The following is a 14,161-nucleotide window of genomic DNA, read 5'->3' as shown; positions in this document are numbered from 1 at the left end:
GTCGTACGATCTCGACATAATCGTGCATTATATCGTTAGCAGTCCGAATATTCACAAGATTATCAGATCCTTTTACTGATGCCTGGCATTTTATATGGTATTCCTTATCCATTTGATATTGGCACTTGATATTTTTCGAGTTGTTGAGATAGGATACGAGATTGAGAAATTTATATCGTTAAAATAAAATTTGAAAGATTATGTTAGTTATAGTTTTTACATCACTACTGTTGTTGTGTTTCATATTTGTTTAGGATTTATCGTACTGCTTTATTGGACCTCTAGTAAGTGACGATGCCGACCACTCGTCACTAATTCTCGGGGGTTATACTAGATACTTACTGGATACGCGTTGATTTATGTACTCATGCTACACTTTTGCACTAAATGTTCAGGATCTCACAGTTTCATTTGATGGTCATATTGGCACGTTGGCGCAGCTACTGAGGAGACTTTATAGTGAGCTGCATTCCAAGCTACGTATCGCATCCCACCAAGTCTCCATCGTACTATTTACTTTATCCTATCTTGTTTACATTCGAGACAGATACTGTATTATTATTGTACTCCTTAATAAATGCTCATGCATTTGTGACACCGGGGGTTGGGATATTCTAGTTGATGATTACGCGTTTGCATATTATTATCACCTTTTACTTTTATGCATTACTAATTATGTATGTATCTGTGATTTTAAAGGCGTAAATTTCCTTACTTAATAAGATCCATGATTTCGAAAGTAATAAAATAAATAATTAACTTGATAGTTCACCATTAGTTTACCTAAAGGCGGCATTGGACGCCATCACGACCTATAGTGAGTTTTGGATCGTGACACTCTCCTCCCCGAAGTCCTTATGCTTCCTCCCCCCCCACCCCCAACAAATACACAACATTTTAAGGACTTTATCTTCTTCAATAATTTAATTATTCTTCTAAAAATTCACATAAACCCAAATGAACTAATGTGTTGCTTTACTTTTTTTACACAAAAACAACGTTAAAATTTGTGCTCCGTAATTAAAAAGAAAATACTATTTTTTGGGTTGGAAAGAAAAGTACTCTTTATACAACATGAAAACAAAGTACTCATTTTATTAAAATAAAAAAAATACTTTTTTCTATATCATGAAAAGAAAATACTCATTTTGTTGAAATGAAAGAAAATACTTTTTCTACATCATGAAAAGAAAATACTCATTTTGTTGAAATGAAAGAAAATACTTTTTCTGCATCATGATTTTTTTTTTTTGAAATGAAAGAAAATACTTTTTGCTGCGTCATTTTGTTAAAATGAAAGAAATTATTTTTTCTATATCATGAAAAGAAAGTATTTTTTTGTTAAAATAAAAGAATTACTTTTTATATCATGAAAAGAAAATACTTATTTGTTGAAATGAAAAAGAAATTCTATCTATAACATGAAAAGAATGTACTATTAATAATATTTTTATTTAGAGCGGGTGTGAGGGGGTGTGGTGGGGTAGGTAGGTAGGGGTATAGGGGCGGGTTGGTGGCGATAAGAATTGGGTAGGGAAGGTTGAAAAAGAGTTTTGAAAAATATTTTCCATTATCTTGATAGGAAAAATGAGTTAATGAGTAAAATATTTTTCAACAACACTTAAGCTAACCAAACATTGAAAATTTGAAAAATATTTTCTTTCATACCAAACACACCTTAAGACTATCACATTTAACTATCAAAATATTTATATTAAGCTTCTACCAAAAGTTAGAACTTAGTATTATGATAAACTACATAGCTATATAAGTTACGGAATGTGAGTTACAAATCGCGACTTATAAATCGCCTAATTGAATGTGTCTTATAAATTACGATTGTCAAATACGACTTATAAATCGCAATAACTAAATGCAATTTATAATCGCAATCATTAAACGTGACGCTATTTGTGCATGCTATAACTCGTGACACTAAATGCGATCCTTATAAATTCAGTAAATCCAAAAAAATGCGACTAACAATGCAACTTCAAAATGCAGACTTATAAATCACAATTAATTAGATTTAAATTGCAATAGCAATAGTGGAATGTGACTTATAAATCACGGAACACGAATAAAAAACTTGTAAATCGCAATTTCAGACGAGACTTATAAATCCTGATTTCAGAATGTGACTTAATTTCAGAAGCGACTTATAAATCCTGATTTCAGAATGTGACTTAATTTCAGAAGCGACTTATAAATCGCATATAATATACGCGATTTTGTTGCATCCATCTCTCGATATCCTAAATCGGAATTCACATCAAAACAACATACGAAGCAGCACTTTCATGTTCCAGAATCCTATCGCACACATCTTATTGCGGTTTGGAAGCTAATAAACCCAGAAATGGGGGAACTGAAGATGCAAGAGATGTCGCTGCCAGCTTTATTCGAGCAGGCTCGAAAAATTCATTCAATTGCATCTGAATCCACTGTTGATCAGGTAAAAGTTTGTATTTTTGTTTTTTCATAGCGGAATAGTACTTAAAGAATGTTAATTTTTTCCATATGATTTTATAGTATTTGTAATATTATAGGCGGATTCAGCATACAAACAGTAATGGCACTTGCACACGCTGTCTCGAGCTTGAATTATATATTTCTATACAAATACTGTCTGTGTGTGTCTAAAGAATGAATTTTGTGTCTGATTTAATGTATTTGTATCAGAGGCGAATCCAGCTCACAGGTGCGAGCTCGAGCTGTATATGCATCGATATAAAAGCTATCAGATTTTTTTGAGATATATGTGGATGTATTAGACTGTGCACATGCTTTCAAATTTTGTGAATCAAAAAATTTGTTTTTTGTGCATGATTTATTGTATTTGTATCAGAGGTGGATCCAGCTTACTAGTGCGAGTGCGGGCTATATATGCATTGATATAAAAACTGGCAGATTCTTTTGAGATATATGCATATGTATTAGACTGTGTAGTTGCTCTCAAGTTTTGTGACTCAAAATAATGTATGTGTAGGATTTAATGTATTTGTATCAGCATAGAGGCGAACGCATTTCCTCTCTCGAGCTTGGACTATATAAATTAATAAAAATTTTAGAGATATATGTGTATATACTATCTAGTAGGTTGTGCACATACTTGATTCGAATTATGAGTCCACCTGTAATTTGTATTTGCCGGTTGTGGATTGTTAGGATGTTGTCGAGAAAGGTTGCGAGCTCTTAATACAATGCGAGGAGATGGTCACTAAATTAGGATTGTTCTCGCTCAATGAGACAAAAGATGATATTAGCACTGCTAATCTGAAATATATCCTGGTAAGTAGTTTTCATAAGTAAAATTTTCTCTTGTAATGATAATTTATCTTATTAGTTTTGTTTGGTTCCTAAGAGGTTGGATGGGAAAGTTGGGATTCACCTTCCCTAATTTCTTTTATTCTAATTCAAAGAAGGAGCTACTAATTCTCCTTTCTGGCAATTGTTTCTATTTATTATAAAACTTGATGAACTGGTGTGCATGTGTTCACTTTTGGGTGGAGTTATGAAAGCTAAATTGTTATCCAATTATTGTTATTGTCGTCATTTAGTGCATGAATTCGTTTTATTCTATTTTGTTTCATTCTTTGGTAGTATAGGTATTGTAGGTATAAGTGTGAGTTTTAGAAAACCTTAAGCTTCAAAAAGCTCCTAATTTTTAATCATTTTCTTGGTAAGTAAATCCTAGAAGTCAAATAATTGAGTATTGGAATGAAATGGGTCCCCTGACGATATCATGGCACATGTCACTGATCGAGGCATAGTTATTGTTGTTGTTCTCTCTAATAGCTTAAGCTTTTAGATGAGATGGTCACATACTTCATGTGTTAGGTTCGGCTATGTGAACCCTCAATCTCCAATCCACTCTATTTGGACTTGTTTCATCCAAATATTCTTATTAAGACAAACTACAGTTTTTTTTTGCACTAGAGGGTCTACATTTTATCGTTTTTTCAAGACCAAACCTGGAACAAAATTATTCTCCAATCTAAATGCAACCTTATAAAAGGCCTAACGATAATTGGTTTTGATCGTGAGCAACCATTTGAATGTCTTAGTGTCAAGCATCATATTTGTGGTTTCTTTATTTTGTTCTGCTATATTTGTGCTACTGCAGATCTTTCCCCTCATCTCATCTTATCAGATTTTTGTCATTGCAAACAAAGAAGGAATTTGATATTTGAGCATGCTAGAGATGTTTATACGAAATTGAATCTCATTTCAGGTAGTTTTATGGTGTTCAAACATGGAAAGAAAATGTAACGAGCACGCTAGATATGTGTAGTAACTAGCATCAAGTAGTGTCAAGCACATCTATGATTTTGGGGAATAACTAGAAAAATTGACTTTGTCAATAAGGAGGAGTGAACCTTGAAAACTCATGACGCATGGATATCTATCAATTGAAGAGAAACTTGATATATATATATATAGAAGCTAATGTTCCATCGTTTCAGGTGCCATACTATCTTGCAGAGCTAACAGAAAAAATTGCAGAAGATAATAGGATAAAAGTACTCAAGGTTTCACAAGCCAAGCTAAAGGTAAATTGTTGTAAGCTGTAACATGCCATACATTTATGTTTATGCCAAAAGGTTAGCATTGATGTTGAATTGACATCTCAGCACTATATTTTGGCAATATCTCTAGGAATTCATTTCATTTTGTTGGAGCTTGTTCCAGAAGAGGAGATAGAGACATCTACACAAGGTGGAGCTAATTCTTTTGCAGATCGTAGAGCTAAGAAGGTAGATGGGAGTTAACGTTCTGTGAAGATTACTATTAGGTTTCTTTGTTTTAAAAAAAAGGGTTTCTTTCTTTTTATTCTCATGTTTAGATGGGTTATTTGAGTTACTAAGCGCATCATGTTTATGAAAGATTGCTCGGTTCAAACGCCAAAGAGCTGCTGAGTCAAAGCTGCTTGATTTGAAGGAGCAGAAGGAGCGTCGTGGGCGATCAACTAAAGCAGCTGCGTTGTCTACTCCTGTTGAGACTGGAGAAGATGATGTGTCGGATGATGATGGCGAAGAAGAACGAGAGGTTAGTAAACATCCCTATTTATGTTCTGTGTATGAGCATGATCACTGTTGCGAGCTTCTTCTTCCTTATATTTTTTGTTTTATTCTATGTTGCAACTTCTATCACGTCGACTGCACTTTTATGCCAAGTCATCCATATTGTTCATGCTCATGCACATGACATATACTGGTGTTTGCTGATTCAGCATTCATGGATCTGCATTTGCATAGGCATTTGTCGCTGCTTTTTGGGTTTGTCTGTGAGAACAATCTAAGATCAACCTTTGATTCGAATATCCTCAATAGGATGTGCTGAAAAATCCATGATGTAACCTTCCACATTTTGTATTTGATATCTCTAAGGAATCATGATTTACCCTTTAGATATCATTTAATATGTTAAATTCACCCCTAAAATACATATTTCCAGTTTGTGATGCAAATTTTGCTGTTGCCTTCTTTTGATTGTTTTTATACTCAAATTTTGGTCACCACTTCCATAAAGTGTCTGATTAATGGGAACTACTTCCATTCGCAGGCATGGCTTACAACCATCTCCTTGGCCCTCGGTAAGGTTAGCCCACATATTCTGAGTTTCTGGCAGTGCATTTACTTTTTATTTCCTTGTATGCCTGTTACCTTATCTTTACCATCCTTTAATTACTGCCCTACAGGCTTTTGATCTGCTTGAAATGCTGAACAAAGAGGAAGAAATGCTATCTGCTATTAAGGAAAGGCAGCTTCAGGTATTATTGAACTTAAGTTGATTGGCATTCTTCTTAGGGTCTGTTTGTATTTATGTTGTGTTAGTCTCTGTTCTTTATGTGTTCAATCCGCGTTTTCAGCTCGAAATAACATTTACTGCAACACTGTTCTTTTCCAACTCTGAACTTTCTGGCTTATATAGTGCCATTTTAGGACAGAACTCTAGTATTCTTGTCTCTTATATTTTTGCATCATGGTATACTACTTATGCAGGATGGGGAGAAAGAATTTTCTCAGATTGTACTTGATGAACGCACCAAAAAAGCAGAAACTTGGCATCGTGATGCTGCTGCTCGAGCTCACTACACAAAACCTGCAGCACCGATCACCTGTGCTACTTTCGCTCAAGATGTCATAGAGGGAAGGGCCACGGTTTCACAGGCACACGAACATAAACACCAACCGTTAATTTTTGGACCAGCAAGTCTTGTTGGTAGGAATCCAACAACCGAACGAGAAAAAATAGCAGCACAGGTTTTTCAGCCTCATTATAGGTACTTTCTTTTAACCAATAACTAAGACGCCCAATGATCTTAAGTAGCAAGATAAAGAAATAAGCTTCGAGGAACTTAATCATAACATCTTCTTTTCAAACACTAGATTACCAACGATGAGCATAGAGGAAGCTGGGCTAACGGAGATGAACATGATGAACGAATGGCAAGAGAGGAACATGAAACTCATGGAAGAAGCAAATTCTTCATGGCACAAGGATGGCCCAAAGTCAAGGCCAGGTGAAGATGACGAAGAAGATGATGACGCTGCTCAAGACAAGGCAAGAGCATGGGATTACTGGAAAGATGATAATCCCCGTGGTGCTGGCAACAAGAAACTCACTCCTTGTGGTTAAGGAAGCAGCTGCCGTTGAGCTGGAGTATCCAAAACATAAACTGCTGCAGCATTTGAAGAAGCCATTCTGAATTAGACTGCCCTGTTAGTTGTACACCAAACTTATCCATAAGTTTGAAACCATTTTATTTCCAGTTTACATGTACTAAATTATCGGTAGATTTGCTTATATGTATTGTACAGTAGTTCTAATGGAAAGGTTGATGTCAATATCTCCAGAGAGGACAGAATGACGAACAAACTGTAGGTGCGAGAATATTGCTTCTAAAACATAAAGTTTCCCGTTGCAACATGGTGAAAAAGCCATATTAAAATTTCGCAGGTGCTCTGTTAGGCTGCTCAGGGGAAGTGAAAGGCCAATTCCTGTATATGAACTGTGCATATCCCATTTTTGCACGGCAGTGTTGCGAAATCCCACGAGAAGCAAGACAATACATGGATGTTGTCAAGTCCATGACCAAAGCATCTGTTATTTCTTGTTTGTTTGTAAGATTCAGCTATTATAGCTACAAGGAACCCACAAACGATTCTGGGTGGTTAGAACGACAAAATATGAGCAATATGCAAATGGAACATGAAAATGCTCATAAAGTAGGTACAGATTACTATTGTGGTGGAGTTGAAAAAGAGGAAATTCTTGAACTTGGAAAAGGATAGGTGTGACAACCTAAATGCTAAATGCTTTCCTCATCTGGTACTCCCAAATGCGTGGTGCAGTCCTTAAGGATTTAATATGACTTATGGTCTCTATGTTCTAGCCCATTCTTGGTCTGGAAGCGAACTCCTTCACTTATATTCTCAGAGTTCATTCCATTTGATGCTGAAAGCAGATCCAAAACCTTTTCCTTGATTTAAACTTGTTGATCTATTGTCACTTCACTACACAGTAATCATATTGACATAGTTCATGTATTTAATTAGTTGGTTAGAGAATATACATCATGATCCAACAGGATCGAATCAAACTCTTAATGTGTTGTAAATCTAAGCCATGGAGCTAATAAGCCACGCATGTTACTTGGTCAAAGACACAAATTTCTCTACATTCGTGGCAGTATATAATTGTACTTCGGCAAATTAGAAAACAAGAAGCAAAAGAAAGATTTCTTAAGCATGGATCAAGAACATGCTCCATCTGATAAAACTTGAGTTACTAATCAAACTACTCAATGTACTATTTTTGAAAATTAGTTCTCAAATATTCATTAATTTCTGTGTCATCTGAACCTAATATATCACTCCCTTTGCAATGAGTCACTTCAAGTTGAGCCTTAAACTCAAGCCAACGTCTCTCTAATCTCCAAAGATCAGCTATCTGACACTTCTCCCCTAAGTTCACCCAAGAAATTAGCCTGGATACCTCTTTTTTGTTCACTTTGGGACTCAAACCTTTCACAGCAATCCTTGCATCACGAAATGCTGGGAAGCACTTCTGTTTTGCAAATTCATGGCATTTCCCCTTTGCTGCTTCTAGGCAAGCCTCCATTTCGCGTTCTTCGCATCTTGCTCTCTCTGCAAAGTCCTGAGTGGAAGCAGTACCAGTGATCGATTTCCACCAAGGGGTTTTACATTTGTCTGAGGCTGCAATTGAGCAACCAATCCTAGCTCCGGATTCACATTGTTGAGTGACTTGAGATTCACAAGCCTTGTATGCAGAGGCCCAGGAGAAAGGGTCTTTAAATGCGAGGATGAATCTGCCAACTGTTTCTTCTTGTGAACCAGCCCTGATGGGACCTCGCAGTAGAGGCACAGGTTGGTCAAACGGAATCAGAGTCTTTAATGCTGAGTATTCTTCGAGGTTGGTTGATGGCACCTCTGAGGGCAGTCGTTCTGGTGTTGTCATTGAGGATGTTTTGTACGTCCTCAATGTTGGGTCCTGAAGAAAAGAAACAAAAACCAATAAATACATCTGCAACATGGACATTTGGATAGTGTCATGCAAGATGACACAAACTGCAGGGAATTGAATAAACTGATAATTGTATGCAAAAGCTGCAAGTTTAATGGCTTGTGCTATGATGAAAATGTTTTGACATGGAAAGCTGATAGAATTAGGTTGTTGGTTTACTGGGAGCACTGTTCATCATGACCGTGTATTGTATGCCAGCTATTAAATGCTAATCAAGTTCGGCCAGCCTACCTTGTCTCTCATATTCTTTCAGTTGCTCTCTCTTTTAACATATCTGATTCTGTCCACCCCATGCAAATGTCAAGTATTGTTTCCTTCCAACCGTCGGTACTTGAGTTATGAAGCAATATCTACTTGATACTGTCAATTCGAGGAATTAATAATGTATAGATAAAGCATATAGAGATACTTATAAAGCTGGTCTGGAGGCAACAGTGAGGCCAGAAATTCCGAAGTTGCGGTTTATATTTCTCTCATTCAGATCTTTTTTGATAATGTAACATTTTCCATATATATATATAAAGACATCAGCACAAAGGTTGTGCTGGAAACCAAAATGAGTTGTTACATCATGGCACCAAATTAGGAACCAAACTAAAACCTTGATCTTCTCTCACTCAGATCTTGGAACAATGTTCCATCAAATTAGTAGGATATAACAACATTTAAACTGAAGCTGCCCAAAGTTTCAAAGTACCCTGTTGTATGGTACATACTCTACTCCTTGGGCTTAACAATCGGGGCTGAAAAGATTCACCAGCTATCAAGGATCGTATTACAGAATTGCTACGAGGAAACTGACAAGGCCATGGGTAGTTTAGCAAATTTAGCTGTCCATAATATGTACTGTAAATTTGTAATATAATTCATTACTCTATTCAAAAGTCCCCTCATATTACTCCATTGGAAACTATCTCGTTAGATGCAAAACGCCATTTACACGTTGGTGGCGACGTATATTCTAATCTGCCATGAACTTTAACAGCAATTCGTACTATGGAACAAGAAATTTTAAATCTCATTTCCACCGTTGACTTCTTTAGACTTGTCATCACTTGCACTTGTAAAAGCTGAGGCATGTCCAAGAAGCCACCCTGCTTCATCCCGCAGCCATCACAGAGTGCTTTAAATCAAAGAACATAAAGTTATCTATCCACCATGGCGGTTGATAGTCAACTTCAATAGTTATGTATCCGCATTACTTAACAGCAGAAGTTATATATCCAATGTGATAACTTAGTGATCAACTCCATAAAAGAAAGCTAAATAATTTGATGATACTTACAGGAGAAATAATTCAAGCATACTTTTCTATTCATGCATTTCTCAACAATAATCAATCAAACAATCCTCAATCCCAAACTAGTCAGGGGTAGACCATGCAAATCCTTATATCTACTGGCTATTCCACTTCACTAAGACCTATTTCATCCCAATATTAGTAAATAATTCGTCCTTCGAGGAAACTAGGGGTTATCTAACACTAGAAGTTCCATTTATTGACATAGAATTCTTTTGCCAGACTAAAGACAGCTAGACACTCTTAGCAAACACTGGACCCAAAGTAAGTAGATTTCTCAATACTAATATGCGAAGAAAATTACACTTCAATTCTTCTAATATGGGAAACAGAAACAGATTCAACACACAACTTCATATATACATCCAGTGGAAAACCCATTTTTTGCAATTAATACTTAGATCTCAGGGAAACTAATAAATCTCAATACTCGTGGTACACGGGCGGAGCTAGAGTGTAGCCAGCGGGTTCGGCCGAACCCAGTAGCTTTGGTTCGAACCCTGTATTTGGCTTAAAAAATCCATTGAATATGTATAAATTATTAATTTAGAACCCAGTAACTTAAAACGATTAGAATTCCGAACCCATAAGCTTGAAATCCTGGCTCCGCCCCTAGGTACACCATCACAAATTTGAGCTAACATCATATAGGAAGCAAATATTAACTTGTATTAACATGTAAAAGTCACAAAAAACAAGGATATATCTAAGATTTTAAGTCAGTAGTGCATTCCTTCTGATAGTAAGTTCAAACTTAATGTATAAATACATAATTGGGAGATAATTAACTATGTATATAAAATGTAACAAGGGGATTTTAAATAATGTAAACTTGCACTGTGACTGAGAACACTTAGCTATCAAACAGATTCAACAATTTATATGTATACCAAAAAAAAATATGCATTCCAATTTACTGAACTTCGTGTTTTAACAATAAAAGGTGAAGAAGGGATAAAAGGGAATATGTGTCTAAATTAGAGATAAAGAGAAAGGAACTATCTTGATGAGAAAGAAAAAGAGAACATACAAATTGGTTAAGCTGCAGATAGAAAGCTTGAGGAGAGCTGGCAGCTATGGAATAAAAGAAGCTGGAGCATAGTTTGAGGCTGGAGATAATCGCAATTTGAGTTGTTCTATATGGACCAGTCCGCTAGAAGGACTTTCGGGTCGGGCAATTCTTTGGTATGATTTGCAACCGTTAATAAGTTTTTGGCCAATATTGTCCCTTATCTTTGAACGTAGGTCTATTTTGATCCTTCAAATATAATATTGAGCATATTTAATCACTTAAGTATGATTAAATATACTTAAGTGAATCAAAACGTTTCCTCTCCTTTAGTGGATAACGCAAATTATCATTTTAATTCCTTATTTTTAGGTAATATCTTCTAAAATTTTGACCTTGAAAATATCCCCTTCTCTGTCAATTTTCAATGAAAAAATGACATTGTATAACCGTTGTAAAAATAATATATATATACATATACATTTTGTATGTTAATATATAAAAATTATACAAAATTTATATACTTTTCCCGCTACCATATGTAAATAGTTTCTCGCATGGGCTAAAAGTGATAATACAACCTCGTTATTCGTTTCCTTCAATAATATGCTTAGAAGTGATCTTGACATCTCTATTTTTTTAAAAATTTTAACTTTTTTTAAAAAAAATCAACCTAAATTTTTACATGTATATATATAAAAAAAAATATACAAATTTTATATATTTTTTTCGCTATTATTTTTACAGCAACTATACAGTGTCATTTTCTCATTGAAAACTGGCGCAGAAAGGGATATTTTCAAGGTCAAAATTTTAGAAGACATTATCTAAGAATGAGAAATTAAAGTGATAATTTGCATTATCTAATAAAACGAGAGAAAATATTTTGCTTTAAAGCAGAAGATTTGCTTCATGAATCAGAGTTGGGTAACACTTAGGGGTGGGCATATTTCGGTTCGAACCGAAAAAATCGACCGAACCGAACATATTTTTATTTCGATATCGACTATTCAGTTTTTTCGTTCGGTTTCAGTTTAAAATTTTAAAATTTTAGCTTTTCGGTTCGGTTTTCGATTATTAATTTATTTGGTTCGGTTAACCGAAAAAACGAATTATTAGCATATAGATTCTTTAAGTTATATATAGGCTAAGCTTATAGGTAATAATATAAGCCAATATTGAAGTCCATCAAAGACCTAATCCAAACTTACCATTTTATTATAACTTACCGAAATTTTGAAAGAAAACCAACAAATTCGTCAGTCCAATTATTACATAGAGAGAGCCCAATATGATAATGTTCAAACCGAAAACCGTTTAGAAATAAATCGAACCGAAATTAAAAAACCGAACTGAACCGAACTTATTTCAATTCGGTTTTAGTTACTACTTTTACAAAACCGAAAACCAAATCGATTATTTTCAAATCGAACTAAATTGACTGAACGTCCACCCCTAGTAACACCGTTAGTTTTTTAACATATTGTGTCAGTGAGACTAAATGTGCTCCACTTTAGTATACTTAAGGGACTAAATATGCTAAAGGTTATATTCGAGAGACAAAAATAAACCTACTCTCGAAGATAATGGATAATATTGGTTATAAACTCACAGGTAGTCGATTTTACCTCTGTTATTTTTAATTATATCCAGTTTTTTCTATGTATTTAAAATAAACGAGATTATTATAGAGGTACTTGATTGTATATATTATTTAATTAGGAATCTATCAGTTGGGACAATATTGGGCTTTTTCATTTTTAGCCGTGTCATTAACTGTTTATGTTCGGTAGCCGAAAAATATGTATAAAATTTGTATAATTTTTGTATATAACATATAGAATGTATAAAAAAAATGTACTATATTTTATAGGCTATTATTTTAAGAGTAGTTATATTGTTTCATTTTTTCAACAATATTCCTATCAAATTTGGCCTATATTTTTACATTTTATCCGGTTTGGTCCATTTTATATATAACTTGAAAATTCGTGTTAACTAGTCGGCGCATCCATTTTTCAGAAAAGCACTCTTGAGTAGTAATTAGTGTTTGACCAAATTTTTAAAAATTACTTATAATATATAATAATAACAACTCAGTATAATCCCACTAGTGGGTCTAGAAAGGGTAGTGTGTACGCAAACCTTATCCCTACCTTGAGATTGAGATGTTGTTTCCGATAGACCTTCGGTTCCCTTCCTCCAAGAACTTCACCTTACTACGAGAAACACTTTTGACACGAGTAAGTTGCTCTAGTGGTGAATACCATGCACTTCCAACCAAGAGGTTGTCTCTTGTGAAAACTGCTTCTACGTATATTTTTTTCAAAAGTGCTTCTCAGAAAAGTGCTTTTGGATAGAGCCTATTTTTTTTTTGCTTCTCAAAAACTACTTCTACTTCTCCTCAAAAGCATTTCTTTTTCATCTAAAAGCTTGACCAAACACTTCAATTTTTTGGCATAAAAAAAAAAAATGGCCCCAAAAAAGCTTAATCAAATCAAACAGGCTATAATGCACTGAAATTAGTATTTTTACTCCCCCCACCCGACCCCCAACAAAAAATACGAACACACAATTCCAGCAATCGGTATCGGAGTTCGAATCTTTGGCAAGTAGAACCCCAATAAATTATGTTGTAATTCAAAGAATTGCTGGATTATCAAAATTTATGAATAATTCTTGGTTTTTGAATTTTTACTAGTGTAGAATTCATGAACGATTCTTGGTTTTCAAATTCATATTATACTTCAGCAATTTTGAACCTTTATTAATACAAAAATTAAAATACATCAATAATTAATGGGTTCTGAACCTTTACTAAAGCAAAAACCAGAAAATTATAGAAAGGATTAATGATTTTCGAATTCACAGTATATTTCAACAATTTTTAACTTTTAAATACAAATTTCAATATGCAAAAACTAAAGCAAAGAGACTAGAGTAAATGGTAAAATCACCACTCATCAACACCCACAACTTAAAGCATTTGCTTTGTAACGATCCGATCGGTCGTTTTGAGCCCTAGCGTGTCATTCAGCGGTTCGAGGCATTGAGTAGCTTCATTTAAGATGTTATGACTTGTACATATGGTCGGAATTAAATTTCGGGAAGTTCAAAGTTGATCTAGAAAGAAAGTTCTCATTTCAGAAGCTTTAAGTTGGAAGAATTGACTAAAGTTGGATTTTTGAGTAAACGATATCAGAATCGGGATTTGAAGGTTCTAACAGATTCGTATGATGATTTCGGACTTGGGCATATGTCCGTATGGGGTTTTGGATAACCCGTGAGTGTTTTGGCACCTG

The 14,161-nt window shown here is 34.7% G+C and overlaps 1 protein-coding gene and 1 pseudogene across 3 annotated transcripts; one reads left to right on the top strand and one right to left on the bottom strand.

Moving 5' to 3' along the window:
- The first annotated feature begins 2,213 nt into the window (after window positions 1-2,213).
- On the top strand, window positions 2,214-6,851 carry LOC104105669 (PP2A regulatory subunit TAP46-like; annotated as a pseudogene).
- Window positions 6,852-7,731: 880 nt separating this feature from the next.
- LOC104105670 (uncharacterized) lies at window positions 7,732-10,995 on the bottom strand. Of its 3 annotated transcripts, XM_009614038.4 has the most exons (3): window positions 10,881-10,995; window positions 8,782-8,910; window positions 7,732-8,517 (listed from the first exon to the last, which is right to left on the bottom strand). In XM_009614038.4, exons 2-3 carry the CDS (start codon window positions 8,791-8,793, stop codon window positions 7,816-7,818), a joined length of 714 nt encoding a protein of 237 aa, XP_009612333.1. In that variant the 5' UTR covers window positions 8,794-8,910; window positions 10,881-10,995; the 3' UTR covers window positions 7,732-7,815. The 3 variants fall into 3 exon arrangements, with proteins under 3 accessions (XP_009612333.1, XP_009612335.1, XP_009612332.1); XM_009614040.4 differs by lacking the exon at window positions 8,782-8,910 and having other exon boundaries at window positions 10,881-10,981; XM_009614037.2 differs by lacking the exon at window positions 10,881-10,995 and having other exon boundaries at window positions 8,782-8,935.
- Window positions 10,996-14,161: the final 3,166 nt, after the last annotated feature.

Source organism: Nicotiana tomentosiformis, chromosome 12, assembly GCF_000390325.3.
Source record: "Nicotiana tomentosiformis chromosome 12, ASM39032v3, whole genome shotgun sequence".
Taxonomy (NCBI): domain Eukaryota; kingdom Viridiplantae; phylum Streptophyta; class Magnoliopsida; order Solanales; family Solanaceae; genus Nicotiana; species Nicotiana tomentosiformis.
Note: the sequence above shows the minus strand (reverse complement) of the source record. Positions and strands in the feature narration are given on the sequence as shown.